General features: G+C 39.8%; 1 protein-coding gene across 2 annotated transcripts in view; it reads left to right on the top strand.

Moving 5' to 3' along the window:
- The window catches only part of LOC114654584 (ubiquitin-conjugating enzyme E2 D2), a 98,166-nt gene that overhangs the window by 67,071 nt on the left and 16,576 nt on the right, over window positions 1-14,519 (top strand). For both annotated transcript variants that reach the window (XM_051929964.1, XM_028805208.2), the window contains exon 2: window positions 8,459-8,522. In XM_051929964.1, coding sequence (XP_051785924.1) covers window positions 8,459-8,522 — 64 coding nt within the window. The remainder of the gene's footprint in view (window positions 1-8,458; window positions 8,523-14,519) is intronic.

The following is a 14,519-nucleotide window of genomic DNA, read 5'->3' as shown; positions in this document are numbered from 1 at the left end:
ATTGAAGAATATTGCTGAAGAAAAAGAAATCTGGTTAGGGTGCAATACTGAAACGACCGCTTGGCTGATGCAGAGGTAAGAACTGCTGTCTTTTAATCGAGAGGCTGAGTTCGATTTTTGGTCCTTCCTGCAGTTAACGTTTTGAGTAGTGTGTTGCTGCTGCTGTTACTATTATAGAAGAAAAACTTACATTTGATTTAAGTCTGTAACAGCCAGCGAAAATTTATAGAACTTGTAAAGGTTAGCTTTTTTTTTTTTTTATAAATTCGGTTCACGCAACAATCTGACACCGTTGGGGCTTGTTTGTACTTTATGCTCAGAACACGTATGCGCACGTATCATGGCAGCAGCGCATTCACAGTGTTCATTTGAAACATCCTCTGAGCATGTCCTCAGAAATTAACGCAACGTCTTTGCGAGTTGCAGTACAGTAATCCCTCACCTATCGCGGGGGGTTACGTTCCAGAGCCCCCCGCGATAGGTGAAAATCCGCAAAGTAGCGACCTATACTTATTTTATTATTTATACATATTTTAAGGCTTTATAAACCCTTCCCACACTCTTATAAACCTTTCTCACTCTCTTGTTAACCTTTCCCACACTCTTATAAACACTTCCTATGCTCTTAAACACTTTCTACATTCTTAAACACCTCAGACCAACACTGCACGCAGCGATCAGACGTCAGTGTGTCTGCACTCGCTTTGTGAAGGGGGGCAGCTGAACTCACGCTGAGCAGAAATGGACTTTGTGCTGCTTCTGCCAAAATGCCTGCTTGTCGCTTTGCGAGTTCAGAAGGAGGAGGAGGAGTGTGTGTGGGTATGTGAGGGCTGAACGCACGTTAGCTCAAACCCCCCTCCCCGGAGGCGCAGTTTGCATTGTCAAGGGGGTGGAGAGCTGAATGAATGCTAAGGAGAAGTGGACTTTGTGCTGGCTTTGTGCTGCTTGTCGCTCTGCCTGTCAATAATTTAAAAGCCTGTACATCACCAATTTTCCTGTCTCACTGTCTTGTCTTGCGTGAAGTTAAAATGTTTTATAATAGTGAGATGTTACTCATATCCTTAGCCCGACATCCACATATCATACGTGTTAAAGTGTGTTTTATAAGTTTACATGTGTTTAAAGCATGTGGGATGGGTATTTTAAGGCTTAAACTATAAAAATGTTTATTTATATGGTCTTTCTATATCGCGGTTTTTCTCCTGTTGCTGATGGGTCTGGAACATAACTTCCGCGATAGGCGGGCAATCACTTGTATTTAAAAACCCGCGAAGTCGTGAATCCGCGAAGTAGCGAGGGATTACTGTACCAGCAAAAAGTCAAGGGCGCAGTGTGATAAGTCTGAATGTGACGTCTGAGTCCCTCTTTACTATCTACATGTGGCAGAAAGCTGCTTTGAGGATCCTACGAGATCGATGTGCATGCTTCGATGTTTGAGGAATGATTCGATGTGATGAAGCAAAATGCCAACATACAAATGCATTCGTGGTGCTTTTATATTCAAGCGTCACATATCCCAAACGTAATAACGATTCATTTTAAAAGTCTCTCAAACTTTTTTTGGTTCGGCAGCACAGCCATAGAGAGTAAAATTAAGAACATCGCAGAAAGGTCTGTTTTGTGGTTAAAGTGGAAATTTCGGCTTTAATCTTGAAATGTCCTCTTTAACCTTGTAGTTTATTTTATCATTAAAGTAGACTGTCGTAAACGTCATCTTAAAACCAACCCAGTTGTTAATCACTACATGCTTCTGGGGCTTCCTTCTGACCTAACAGTGGCGGCATGCAGCAATAGATCACCACACAGAACACACAAAATTTGACGTTCCAACTCTCTGCACATCTAGAATCCTTAGATTTATACTTTAATGCATTTCATCATGAAAGTGAGATTACATTTTACAGATAAATCGTTAACTTTGTTTAAATAATGAATACTGTTAAATTACACATGGGGGCAGCGCAGGGAGTCACGACACTGGTATTCCCTGCCTGGAGTTTGCATGTTTCCCTGCTGGGTTTCCACAGTGTGCTCCGGTTTCCTTCCAAAGACATGCAGATTTGGTGATGCTAACATGATGCTAGTGTATGTGAGTGCTTGTATTCACCTTGCAATGAGCTGATGTCCCATCCAGTGATTGTTTCTGCCTTGTGCCCGATGCTAGCTGGAATGGGCGCATCCCTGCATTGATGGATTTAATCAATAAACATCCATCCTTTTCAGAGATATTGTTAAAAGGTGTCCTCAGAATTTAATGGGTGTTTCAGGCAATTCACAACACAACAAATCTGAACCTGTTTTCACTGTGATGATCTCACACTGTCACCTGGTGGTGGAATCTTCCAGATTTGCGTAAAGTATGCATGGGAGTATATATAGTACAACGCTTGCATAGAAGTAGCATCCGATAGAGCATGCGTCACATGAAGTATAAACCTGGCCTAAGTTTTCAAATAGAGATGTGCTATAACAGAGGTGAACTCAGACGAGAATGAGGGTTCACCAGGTGCACCTGGTGTGTCTATAGCTGCAGATGAAGGCTGCCATCATACTTTACAGAACTGTTCAGTGTTGTATAGAATATTGTTCAGTGCAGTCTTAGAATTTTCGTCTTTCATTTACAATTTAAATTTATGTTCAACTATTCCTAAGGGCTAACAAGGTAATTCATATAAAATTTTAGCCCCTCCCCCACATAAAGTCCCTTAAATGATTAAAAAAGGTCACTTTGATCACCAGCCTCTGCTGCTAATTATCTTGAAATTCATCTATTAACATCTTAACATGCTACCTAAAAGTTAAACGTTTAATGTATATCTGTTTTGTTTCCTTAAACATATAATTATTTGCTAATTAATACATACATTTCTAACTTAGGTTTTAGATTCTCAACAAAATTTCCAAAATGTTTTATTATTAAACTCGCTCAAGTATTATTAAAGTCTTAACACACTCTTTGCCAATCAGGCTTACATTTACTTACCCTTAATTTACAACATGTTAAGACATCTGTTCACTGACACACTGTTTAGAAACAAATTGATGCACAAAAATAAACAAACAAAAGAACTTCAAAGAACAAGTTAACTGCTTTTACCTTTACCGATTAGAACAAACACCTAATCGCATCTGATGATGTAACTCCTTGGCGCTCTGCTGTGGGCTTCTAGCAAGAACCATGGCCAGAGAATCAATATAGCCACAAACAGAATGTGTGAACTCTGCATAGAAAACATACAAGCTTAAAATTTAATTTCCTTTTGCCTGGCAGCAGTGTTAATCACTGTGCCGCCATAGTACTCTTTAGTAATAGCTTTTATCAATAACCTATGTCTCCCACTCACACACATGCACATACACACACACACCTCAGTAGAATTTGTATTATTGAAAGAAATTGTCTCCTTTGTAATTTATTACTATGAAAAGAACATTTTTCCCTAGGACTTGATTGGGGTCTGAAGGAAAGACTTTTTATTAACACCATGTAAACCAGCAGGGCACTCCAGCCACACCAACCCAGACATAGACAGACACGAGTTCCAGCACAGGACAATGCATCAATACACAGTTCCTTTTCTTTTCCGCCTTCACTCCTCCACGGTCAAGCTTTGTCTCTTTGTTCTGACTCTGGCTCCCCAAATGGAGTTAGGCAGCTTGTTGAATTAGTCTTGAATTAGAAAATCTTGAATTAGTCAAAATTAAAGATACAGCAGGGAGACTTGGGAGACAGTCTTCGCACAAAAAGAAACATTTTAAAACAATGATCTATAGCTGATGCTTGTTGACAGCAGAATTTAATGAATGGAACATAAAGAAAAAGTGACTTATAATGCTGCTATTATAGAGCTACTTCAAGCTGGTTGCTTTGTTTTTAGATTGTGGGTTTCTTTTTTTTTTTTTTTTTTTTTTTCGCTTGGAACTAAACACTATCTCCATTGCAGAGGCTTGACTCATTTGGCTGTCAACTGAGATTACTTTTTTGGGTGACGTTGAGACAAATGATTTCTCAACTTCCGAGCTGCACAGCTTATGGCTTTGCTTTTATCAAGTTGTTCTATACCAATGCATTATTTGAATCTAGTAGGTCCACACATGTGGTTTTAAGTGTCTAAGACACTGATTTCAGTTGGAGGACAAGCCATTTTTTATGCAAAGTAGTTAAGTACTTTTTTCCATAGAAAGCCACAACAGGCGCATTATCGCCATTTACTGGATCGGACACTAAAAATGAGATAATCAAAAATCTACATATAGTAATTGAGCAGGATAGAGATTTACAAGATTGATACTGAATCGTTTAACACAAGGATCCCCTGAATCGTATGAAAAAACTTGTAATCCCGGGCCACCTTAAATTCCTTCACACCTCTCCATTAGCATCTTTTGTTTTGCAAATGTGTCGATCAGCGCAAGCAGCCTGCTATCCCATCCACACACCACTGCAGCTCAGCTCGGGCAAAACGTTCTCCCAGCTTAAGTTTATCTTGGTATGAGGTGCCTGGAGTTATATAGGGTAAATAATATATTGTTATTTGGGGCACATGCATTTCATGTGTGTTCCGTGTCTACAATCATCTATGTAAATGTAGGATGACAGGAAATGTGAGGCATGTTGGAACACATACCTAAAACAAACTTTTTTCATGTCATAGCACTGACAAAATTTTGACATGAAGTGTATAATCCGAGGCCATGGTTCTCAGCTGGAAAAGGGTGGAATGCTGTCTCCGGGTTGAGAACACAGTGCTGCCTTAAGTGGAGGAGTTCAAGTATCTCGGGGTCTTGTTCACGAGTGAGGGAAGAATGGAGCGGGAGGTTGACAGACGGATCGGCGCGGCATCTGCAGTAATGCAGGCTCTGCAATGGTCCATCGTGGTGAAGAGAGCTGAGCCAAAAGGCGAGGCTGTCGATTTACCAGTCGATCGACGTTCCTACCCTCACCTATGGCCACGAGCTTTGGGTAGTGACCGAAAGAGCAAGATCGAGGATACAAGTGGCTAAAATGAGTATTCTCTGCAGGGTGGCTGGACTTTCTCTTAGAGATATCGTGAGCGGTTCAGTTATCCGGGAGAGACTCGGAGTAGAGTCGCTGCTCCTCCGCATTGAGAGGAGTTAGTTGAGGTGGTTCGGGCATCTGGTTAGGATGCCTCCTGGACGCCTCCCTGGGGGGGTGTTCTGGGCATGCCCCACTGGGAGAAGGCCACAGGGCAGACCCAGGACACGATGGAGGGATTATATCTCCCGGCTGGCCTTGGAACGCCTCTGGGTTCTCCCAGAGGAGCTGGAGGAGGTGGCTGGAGAGAGGGAGGCCTGGGCTTCCCTGCTTAGGCTGCTGCCCCCGCGACCTGACCTCGGATAAGCGGTGGATAATGGATGGAAGTTATAATGTGTCAAGTCCAAATATTAAATAAACACTTTCACAAAAGGCACATGTATAACCAAACAAGTGTGCTTTTATTCAAGAACATAACCAAACAAAAAGAAATCGGGAAAAGGTATGACACTGACACGACCAATTGGATGGTGCAGCAGTAAGAAATACTGACTCATAATCAAGAGGTTGCTGGCTCGATTCCTGGGCGCTACTCATAATCAAGAGGTTGCTGGCTCGATTCCTGGGCGCTGCCCAGAATTACCGTTTTGAGTATTGAGCTGCTTTTATTGTTATAATTATAGAATAAAAACATACATTTGATCTGAGTCTGTAATGGCCGGTGTAAATTTATGGTACTTGTAAAGGTTAGCGTTTTTATATTGTAAAGGTTAGTGTTCCCCCCCCAAATCTAACACTTTTCAAATAAACACATGCTGTAACAGAGGTAAACTCAGATGAGGGTTCTACATAGGAGAAAGAGAACAGAAGCCCTCCCCGCAAGAAATGTCCAGTCACACACAAGAACAACATAGCTACACCAGGCGTAGAGGCAAAAAGTGGTAGTTCTGGTAAGCGCCTGGAATCTGACCGGCAACCTCTTGATTATGAGTCAGAAGTTCTTACAGCTGCACCACCCAAGTGGTTGTGTCAGCGTCGTACCCTAACCCGATCGACCCCCCCCTTCGGTTATATTCTAGAGTAAAAGCGCACTTGTTTTGTACCTTTTGTGAAAGTATTCATTTCATATTTGCATTGTTCAGACTTGACATGTTATACACTTCATGTCAAAATTTTGTCATTAGTACTATAACATGAAAAGTTTCTGAAAAATTTTTTTTAGGTTTGTGTTCAACATTTCTTGCCTCGCATTTCCTGTTACCCTACATTTATATAGATCGTTGTAGACACGGAACACATGAAATGCATGTGTTCCAAATAACAATATAGTATTTACCCTATACAACTCCATAGTTGAGCTGCAGGAGTGGGGGGATGGTATAGCAGGCTGCTTGTGCTGATCGACACATTTGCAAAGCAAAACACGCTAATAGAGATTTGTGAAGTAATTTAAGGAGGCCTGAATTACAAGTTTTTTTGTAGGCTTCAGGGATTTTAGTGTTAAACAATGATTAATTGGAAAATCCATATTTTTACCTAGGCCTAATTCTTACTTGTGCTAGCTCCCTCATACCCAACGGTCTTGATTCCGCACTCTCAATAATGCACTGGCTATGGCAGAATGAGAGCGGTATCCTGTAGCTATTTTGCCTATCCATACAGCCTCTTATAATCCAAGGCGGTATCGGACACAGTGAGAAGAAGCCTCTGCACAATCAACCTCCAGCATGCCTTCCCCAGACTCGCTGTGTTCTGTGTAACTCCTTGCAGTCTCCTGTACAAAACTGTCTTTTGAGTATAATGCACAAGGAGAAAGGCTCAGCCACTGCGAATGCGAAATATCAGGATTTTTTGCCTATTTGTATAGACTCTCACTGTCATCACAGGAAGGTGGTAGACATAGGACTTGCACTGATCCTTTCAGACCCTTGTCCTCATTGGCCAAGGTGGTATCCACCAGTTCTGAAGACTAGACTTTTTACTCAAACACACACTCGTGCACATAGTTGCACAATGACACTGCTTGCTTTTCTTACTTTAATTCATGTCCATCCTTTTTCTCCATGCTATTCATTATTTATTAAGGCTTCTTACTGCTTTTCCGCTAAAGAGGGGCAAATCTTCTTGAGACTAACACAAATAATTTATAGTGAAGATATCTCTTACCTTTTTAGGATCAGCTTTAGCCGCCTTCTAATCATGTCTGGGTCACCAAATTTATGTTGTGGAGAAAAACTAATTTTTATCTCCATGAAAAAGACTTGGAGCTTTTAGATGAGCAATCAGAATAAGACTTTATTGCATAGCACACATCTGTCTCAGTTCAATGAAGTGAGCCCTTTGTTACAATTCTTTTCACTAAATCTCACTTTGTACATTTTTTTTCATTACTATCTGACTCCTAAGACACAACTCTCTCATCCTGTTGGTTTTTTTTTTCCACCAATATTTCCTTATGCTCATGAGGCATACTTGCTTTCTATCCATCTATCACCACTATTATCTTGACTTGAAAGTCACATTTGTCAACTGGGCCAGGAACTGACCTTCACCTTTCCATATTCTTAGTTTTCACATTCCTAGTCATGGGATGATAAATATTCATGATTTTCAAGTTATTTAGAGGAATAAAAAACGCACAGGCATGAGCCCTTGTTAACTCTTGCATGACCAAACACTTATTATAACATTTTACTTTATTTTGATTGAGATTGATACATGGATTTAAATTCCCCGTAACATCAAGTTATTAGACTTTGCAGAAACAAGTGAGATTGCATACTGCATTTCTTTATGCAAACCTTTTGCCACAGGTGCCATGATTTGAAAGAGTGCATTTAAAAAAGGCAAAATGTTAGTAGCATTCTTGTTAAAGTAAAAGCAAACATAATTCAGACAGGAAAGCACATCTAGCACCCAGAATTTTTTTTTACCTCAGTTGCATATGTTTAAACAAATACCTATTTTACTTTGAATATTTCAGTCTAATTATTGGTTAATCTCTCCCAGCCAGCCAAACTGGCTCTAAATGTTGTCATCTTGAGTATCTGCTCCTTTCTGTAGGAGTACATTTTTTTTCCTTCAGCTTTAATGATTTTCATTATCATGTCAGTCTGTGTGGGGCACAAAGTGAGTGTTTATTAAAGCAAACAATGATTTTGAAGCACTTTAAAAAGAATTTAACATGGTCTAAAGGTTCATGTTATGCATGTTTCATTTTTACAGTTTTACCCTGATGCTAGTTTTCTAACAAGATTTTTTTTCTTGGATGCAGTTCAGTGTTTCATGTTAAGCACTGACTTGAGCAGTAATTTTTTTTATAGACAGCTTTTATTGTCTTTTACTAGTCATCTTACAGTAGTTTTGGAAAACAAACCTGACAATTTACTACTTGTTTCCCCTGTTAAATGTTTCCTACTTTTTAATTTTTTTTTTCTTTACAATTCTGTCTTTTCCATTAAGGAGCTTAATGACTTGGCACGTGATCCTCCGGCACAGTGTTCTGCGGGTCCAGTGGGTGATGACAGTAAGTGTTTCACATTTAAGTTTAAAGGTATAGGTTGAATGTTTTGCATAATAATGTTGTGGTACTTTTATACCTGTATTTCACAAGCCAGTGTCATCTGTGAATAAATTAGCAAAAAGTAGCCACATGTGTTTCTATCAAAGATAATTGAATTAGACTCCAGCTCTCTTTAAATAAATGTGACTAAAGTACCTTTTTTATTTTTTTAAATGTGGATGATCTTTGGCTTGCCCTTTGAATTATAGCTTTCCAAAAGTATTTTCACACTAGAATTACTGAAGCCTATGAAAAAACTGTTAGTCCCAGCCCACCTTAAATCCCTTTGCACCTCTCCGTTACCGTCTTTTGTGTTGTACTGTAAATGTGTCGATCAGCGCAAGCAGCCTGCTATCGCATCTCCCTGCTCACTGCCGCAGCTCAATTTGCAAAGGAGGTTCTCGGTGCTCAGTGTTTGTCTTGGAGTGAAGTGCCTGGAGTTGTAGATGGTAAATAATATATCGTCATTTGGAATATATATATTTCATGTGTGTTCTGTGTATACAACAATCTATGTAAACACATTGTTAAAACAAAAGTTTTTCATGTTTTAGTAATAACTGCTAAAATGCAGACATGAAGTGTATATGGTGTAAAGCCTGAAGTCCAATTCCAAATGACGTTATTTACCCTATACAATTCTAGGCACCTTACTCCTAGGTAAACCACTGGAGCACTGAGAATCTTCTTGGCGGGCTGCTTGTGCTGATCGACACATTTACAACACAAAAGATGCTGACTGAGAGGTGTAAAGGGATTTAACGTTGGCCGGGATTAGAAGTTTTTCGTAGGCTTTTTGGCAATTCTAGTGTTTAAAAAAACTGGCTGTGTAATATAGTGAAAGTGACTTTGAAACCTGGGAAGGTTGCTAGTTCACTCTCTGCCTCTTGACTGTGTGACCCTGAGCAAGCCACTTAACCTTGTAATAACAAAGTCAGCTTGTGTAAACACTCCACTCTTGACTACAAAGAACGTCAGTGGTTGACAGTATGCCATGTGATCTGTACTTCGCTCACTTATTCAACTCCCCCGCCAGCGCTATGCACTGTTGTGAAGAGGTGGGCGGAACGCACTCCAAGGAGGTGTGGTCGCTCCTCCAAAACCCCTCTTATACAATGAGAAACAAATAAGATTTGTGTGTTTTTTTTTTTTTTTTTAACCCTCCTCTTTGCTTGATAATCTGCTGGCTTGCTTCTTCCTTCTGCCACCGTGCTGCGTGACCTGTATTTTGTGCGGCGCTTCAAACGTTTAAAAGCCTGTGCACCACCTGTCCTCTTGTCCCCCTCTCCCTGCCTTGTCTCTCTTGTCCCCCAGACATCCTTAACACTATGCGATCTCTTTTTTGCTGTTCTGTTATTTCACCAAATAATATTTTCCGTTTGTTTGTGCTAATGCGATCTTTACTCATTTTTTTGAGACTTTAGAATTTTCCTACTTGTCCGTCTCTGAGGACGTGAAAGCGTCTCTTTCCCTCTCCCAAAGATCTTGTCTGGTCGCAAGATTTTATTTTTTATAATAGATTTTTTTTTCTTAATACATTTTTGGCAGAATGGGCTATACTTTAGTGTCTTAGCTAAATTTTTACATGGCTAACTTGCCTGGTGCTTGTGGTTTTCATCCTACAATTTTAATGTCCATTTTATGCAGGACTGTATTGCTAACCTGCGTTGTAATAAGTTGCCATTCCTTTTGTTGCATTTTGATTTGCAGGAAGTTACTACCTGCCCAGTTTCAAACTTCAGCAAAGCTGGAAACCATGGCTTTCTAAAACACTTGACAAGCATCAGCGATTTCATCACTTTCGGATTGAAATGTTCAGCTCTTCTTTGTACAGTTTTAATTTTAAATAGCAGTGACTGTCCCGTTAAACTAGACAGTAGTTTTTGCCATTTAATTATGTCGTAATACAATTTGGCTATGCTCACACTTAAGTGGCTCCCTGTTTCATTTAAGCATTTGAATAATACAGAAAACATGCAGCACATCTTATGTCCCTTATTTACCATTTTGGAGGTGTGCTGTGTATTTTTGAAACAGTGACATGTTTTATTTGTACACATCTGCATATGGAAGAGGCCCATTTCAATTAATGTAGACTGGGGTGGGGGGGAAGCAGCTTTTTGATTTGAGTTTTTTGGAAAGAATCCACGTGGCATAGGTTTTTCATGTAATCCTCTGCTTTAGGTTATTTTAAGGTCATGTTTATGCATGTAACATTGTTGTATTTGGCTGTTGACCTTTCTAGATCTTGTTACTTTCTGAAGTAGTGGAGTGAAATCCAGTACTGAAAAATCTCCAGATTTTTGCCTGTGGAAGTAAATACAGCTTGAGTGATATGCATAGAATTTTTATAATAAAGTAAAATTATATGTAAATTACATTACTTTTAATACTAGTTCCATGTTACTCTATCTCATTATGATCTGGTTTTTATGTTTACATGAAGACCACTTGCAACTCTCCTTATTTGTACTTCAGGAGCATATTTTTTTATTTAGCCTTGCTTATTAAACTCTTTCTGAATTTTGTTGTTTGTTTATTTTAACACCTTTTCTGTTATAGTCAGGGCTTGTAATTCAGTTTAGGATATAAGGACATGTTGCAAAAATTCAATAATTTCTACAGACTACATTTTTATTGTAGATACGAGGGTTGTCTTGGTTCCGTGCGGAATCACTCGAAATAAGTAGCCAAGGATTTTTTTTTCTATTTTTCTTATGTACTTCGATCCTTTTTAAACTTTTTCCAAGTATTCACTGCCAACATCAATGCACTTTTGGCCTCTTCTGACCCACGCCGCAAAACACTCGCGAAAGGCTGTCTTTGGGTGGTTGTCCAGCTGTTCTTTGACAGCTGCAATCAGTTCCTCTCGAGTTTCGAAGTTGTGGCCTCGCAGGGGTTCTGTCACCTTCGGGAAGAGCCAAAAGTCACATGGTGCAAGATCAGGCGAGTAGGGTGGTGTGTTCAAAACGTTGATACCACTGTCTTCAATGAAATGCTTCGTCGCTTTAGCCGTGTGGGCTGGCACATTGTCATGATGCAAAAAGTGCCTTCGCAAGTTCTTGGACCTGCCTCTAGCCATCACAGAAAAAATGTCAGGCAGGCACTGAGTGGTGTACCACTCAGAGGCCACAGTTTTCTTCTCCATCAGCGGAATTGACGCGACAATGCCATCGATGTTGAAAAAGATGGCAAACATGGTGCGTTCCACCAAGTGGATTAAACCTTCAGAAAAGTCGTAAAAAATCATCACTCGAAAGTCACGCACGCACGGAGTCGGGAGCTTCGCCGCTAGTGCCAGCTGCGCACTCTCAGTTCGTTTGCTTCTCGTGTTCATTCTGAAGGAAGAGAGGGAGCAAAACATCTGAACAAAAACATGCAACCACTTGAAGAAACCTGTTCTGCTGTGTAGAGGGATTAGACAGGCTGAAACTCGACAACCGATAAAATTCCGCGCGGAACCCAGGCAACCATCGTATTTATTTAGTCCCCTTTTAAAACTGGTAGGTGTGTGTTGAATTTTTTTTTTTCCAGTATTTACTTTTTGCTTTTTGCATACAGTGTCCAGTGTTTTAAACTGTGCTTTAGAAGGAATTTGGCTAAAGTTTTGTTAAATTGAAGGCTAAAAACAGTCTGAAGTATACAGGTGCTGGTCATAAAATTAGAATATCATGACAAAGTTGATTTATTTCAGTAATTCCATTCAAAAAGTGAAACTTGTATATTAGATTCATTCATTACACACAGACTGATGTATTTCAAATGTTTATTTCTTTTAATGTTGATGATTATAACTGACAACTAATGAAAGTCCCAAATTCAGTATCTCGGAAAATTGGAATATCAATTAAGACCAATGCAAAAAAAGGATTTTTAGAAATGTTGGCCAACTGAAAGGTATGAACATGAAAAGTATGAGCATGTACAGCACTCAATATTTAGTTGGGGCTCCTTTGGCCTGGATTACTGCAGCAATGCGGCGTGACATGGAGTCGATCAGTCTGTGGCACTGCTCCGGTGTTATGAGAGCCCAAGTTGCTCTGATAGTGGCCTTCAGCTCTTCTGAATTGTTGGGTCTGGCGTATTGCATCTTCCTCTTCACAATACCCCATAGATTTTCTATGGGGTTAAGGTCAGGTGAGTTTGCTGGCCAATTAAGAACAGGGATACCATGGTCCTTAAACCAGGTACTGGTAGCTTTGGCACTGTGCGCAGGTGCCAGGTCCTGTTGGAAAATGAAATCTGCATCTCCATAATGTTCGTCAGCAGCAGGAAGCATGAAGTGCTCTAAAACTTCCTGGTAGACTGCTGCGTTGACCTTGGACCACAGAAAACACAATGGACCAACACCAAACAGATGACATGGCACCCCAAACCATTACTGACTGTGGAAACTTTACACTAGACCTCAAGCAACATGGATTCTGTGCCTCTTCTCTCTTCCTCTGGACTCTGGGACCTTGATTTCCAAAGGAAATGCAAAATTTACTTTCATCAGAGAACATAACTTTGGACCACTCAGCAGCAGTCCAAAGGCGAGACGCTTCTGACGCTGTCTCTTGTTCAAGAGTGGCTTGACACAAGGAATGCGACAGCTGAAACCCATGTCTTGCATATGTCTGTGCGTGGTGGTTCTTGAAGTACTGACTCCAGCTGCAGTCCACTCTTTGTGAATCTCCCCCACATTTTTGAATGGGTTTTGTTTCACAATCCTCTCCAGGGTGCAGTTATCCCTATTGCTTGTACACTCTTTTCTACCACATCTTGTCCTTCCCTTCACCTCTCTATTAATGTGCTTGGACACAGAGCTCTGTGAACAGCCAGCCTCTTTAGCAATGTCCTTTTGTGTCTTGCCCTCCTTGTGCAAGGTGTCAATGGTCGTCTTTTGGACAACTGTCAAGTCAGCAGTCTTCCCCATGATTGTGTAGCCTACAGAACTAGACTGAGAGACCATTTAAAGGCTTTTGCAGGTGTTTTGAGTTAATTAGCTGATTAGAGTGTGGCACCAGGTGTCTTCAATATTGAACCTTTTCACAATTATTCTAATTTTCCGAGATACTGAATTTGGGACTTTCATTAGTTGTCAGTTATAATCATCAACATTAAAAGAAATAAACATTTGAAATACATCAGTCTGTGTGTAATGAATGAATCTAATATACAAGTTTCACTTTATGAATAGAATTACTGAAATAAATCAACTTTGTTATGATATTCTAATTTTATGACCAGCACCTGAACTCTTTAGACTGAAATCCATGTAAAAATTCAGGAAACAGGCTTCAAGTGTGTAGTGAATTTATTTACGTTTCCATTTATTTGACAAACTGACATTGGAAATTTGTAATAAACATTTCTTTAAAATACTTTATCTGTGGTATACTGCCTTTTAAACCTAAATCTGAAAAGTAAAATCAGTGACACACAATAAGATTAACAGTACTCAATGATAGCTTTCAATAAAATTGGCTTTAGATGTACTCATGGTTAAGGCTGCCACTTTTGTGACTTTGAAAAGGACAATTGAGCTTAATTTGAGGACTTTGCAGGACTTCATTTAACCTATGCTACCACAGTTCACATTTACATTTTATTGTTTTAATTTTAGAATTGTCTTCTGGTTTTGGCAATAATTCATTGTCATTTCAAAGCAAATATGTTCAGAGGCAAACTAACAATAGTTATAGTCATTCTGAAACTTGCTTGCTCCAGTTGTGAGGTGAGAGGAGCAAGAAACTCCAGGACAGTGTACCAGTCCATCAGATGGTCCACATGCATACACACCCATAGTCAGTCTGAGACCATATAACAGATTTTGAGAATATGGGAGCAAAACTGGTATGCAAGAATATATTAACTGTATTTTAAGTAAATACCTCACAATTCTTAACATTCACACTTGGCAGCCTTACATTGTTTTGCTGAACTTTCATAAAGCTTCAGATAATTATACTCTGATGG

This window comes from Erpetoichthys calabaricus, chromosome 7, assembly GCF_900747795.2.
Source record: "Erpetoichthys calabaricus chromosome 7, fErpCal1.3, whole genome shotgun sequence".
NCBI lineage: Eukaryota > Metazoa > Chordata > Cladistia > Polypteriformes > Polypteridae > Erpetoichthys > Erpetoichthys calabaricus.
This window is presented reverse-complemented; position numbering and strand designations above follow the sequence as displayed.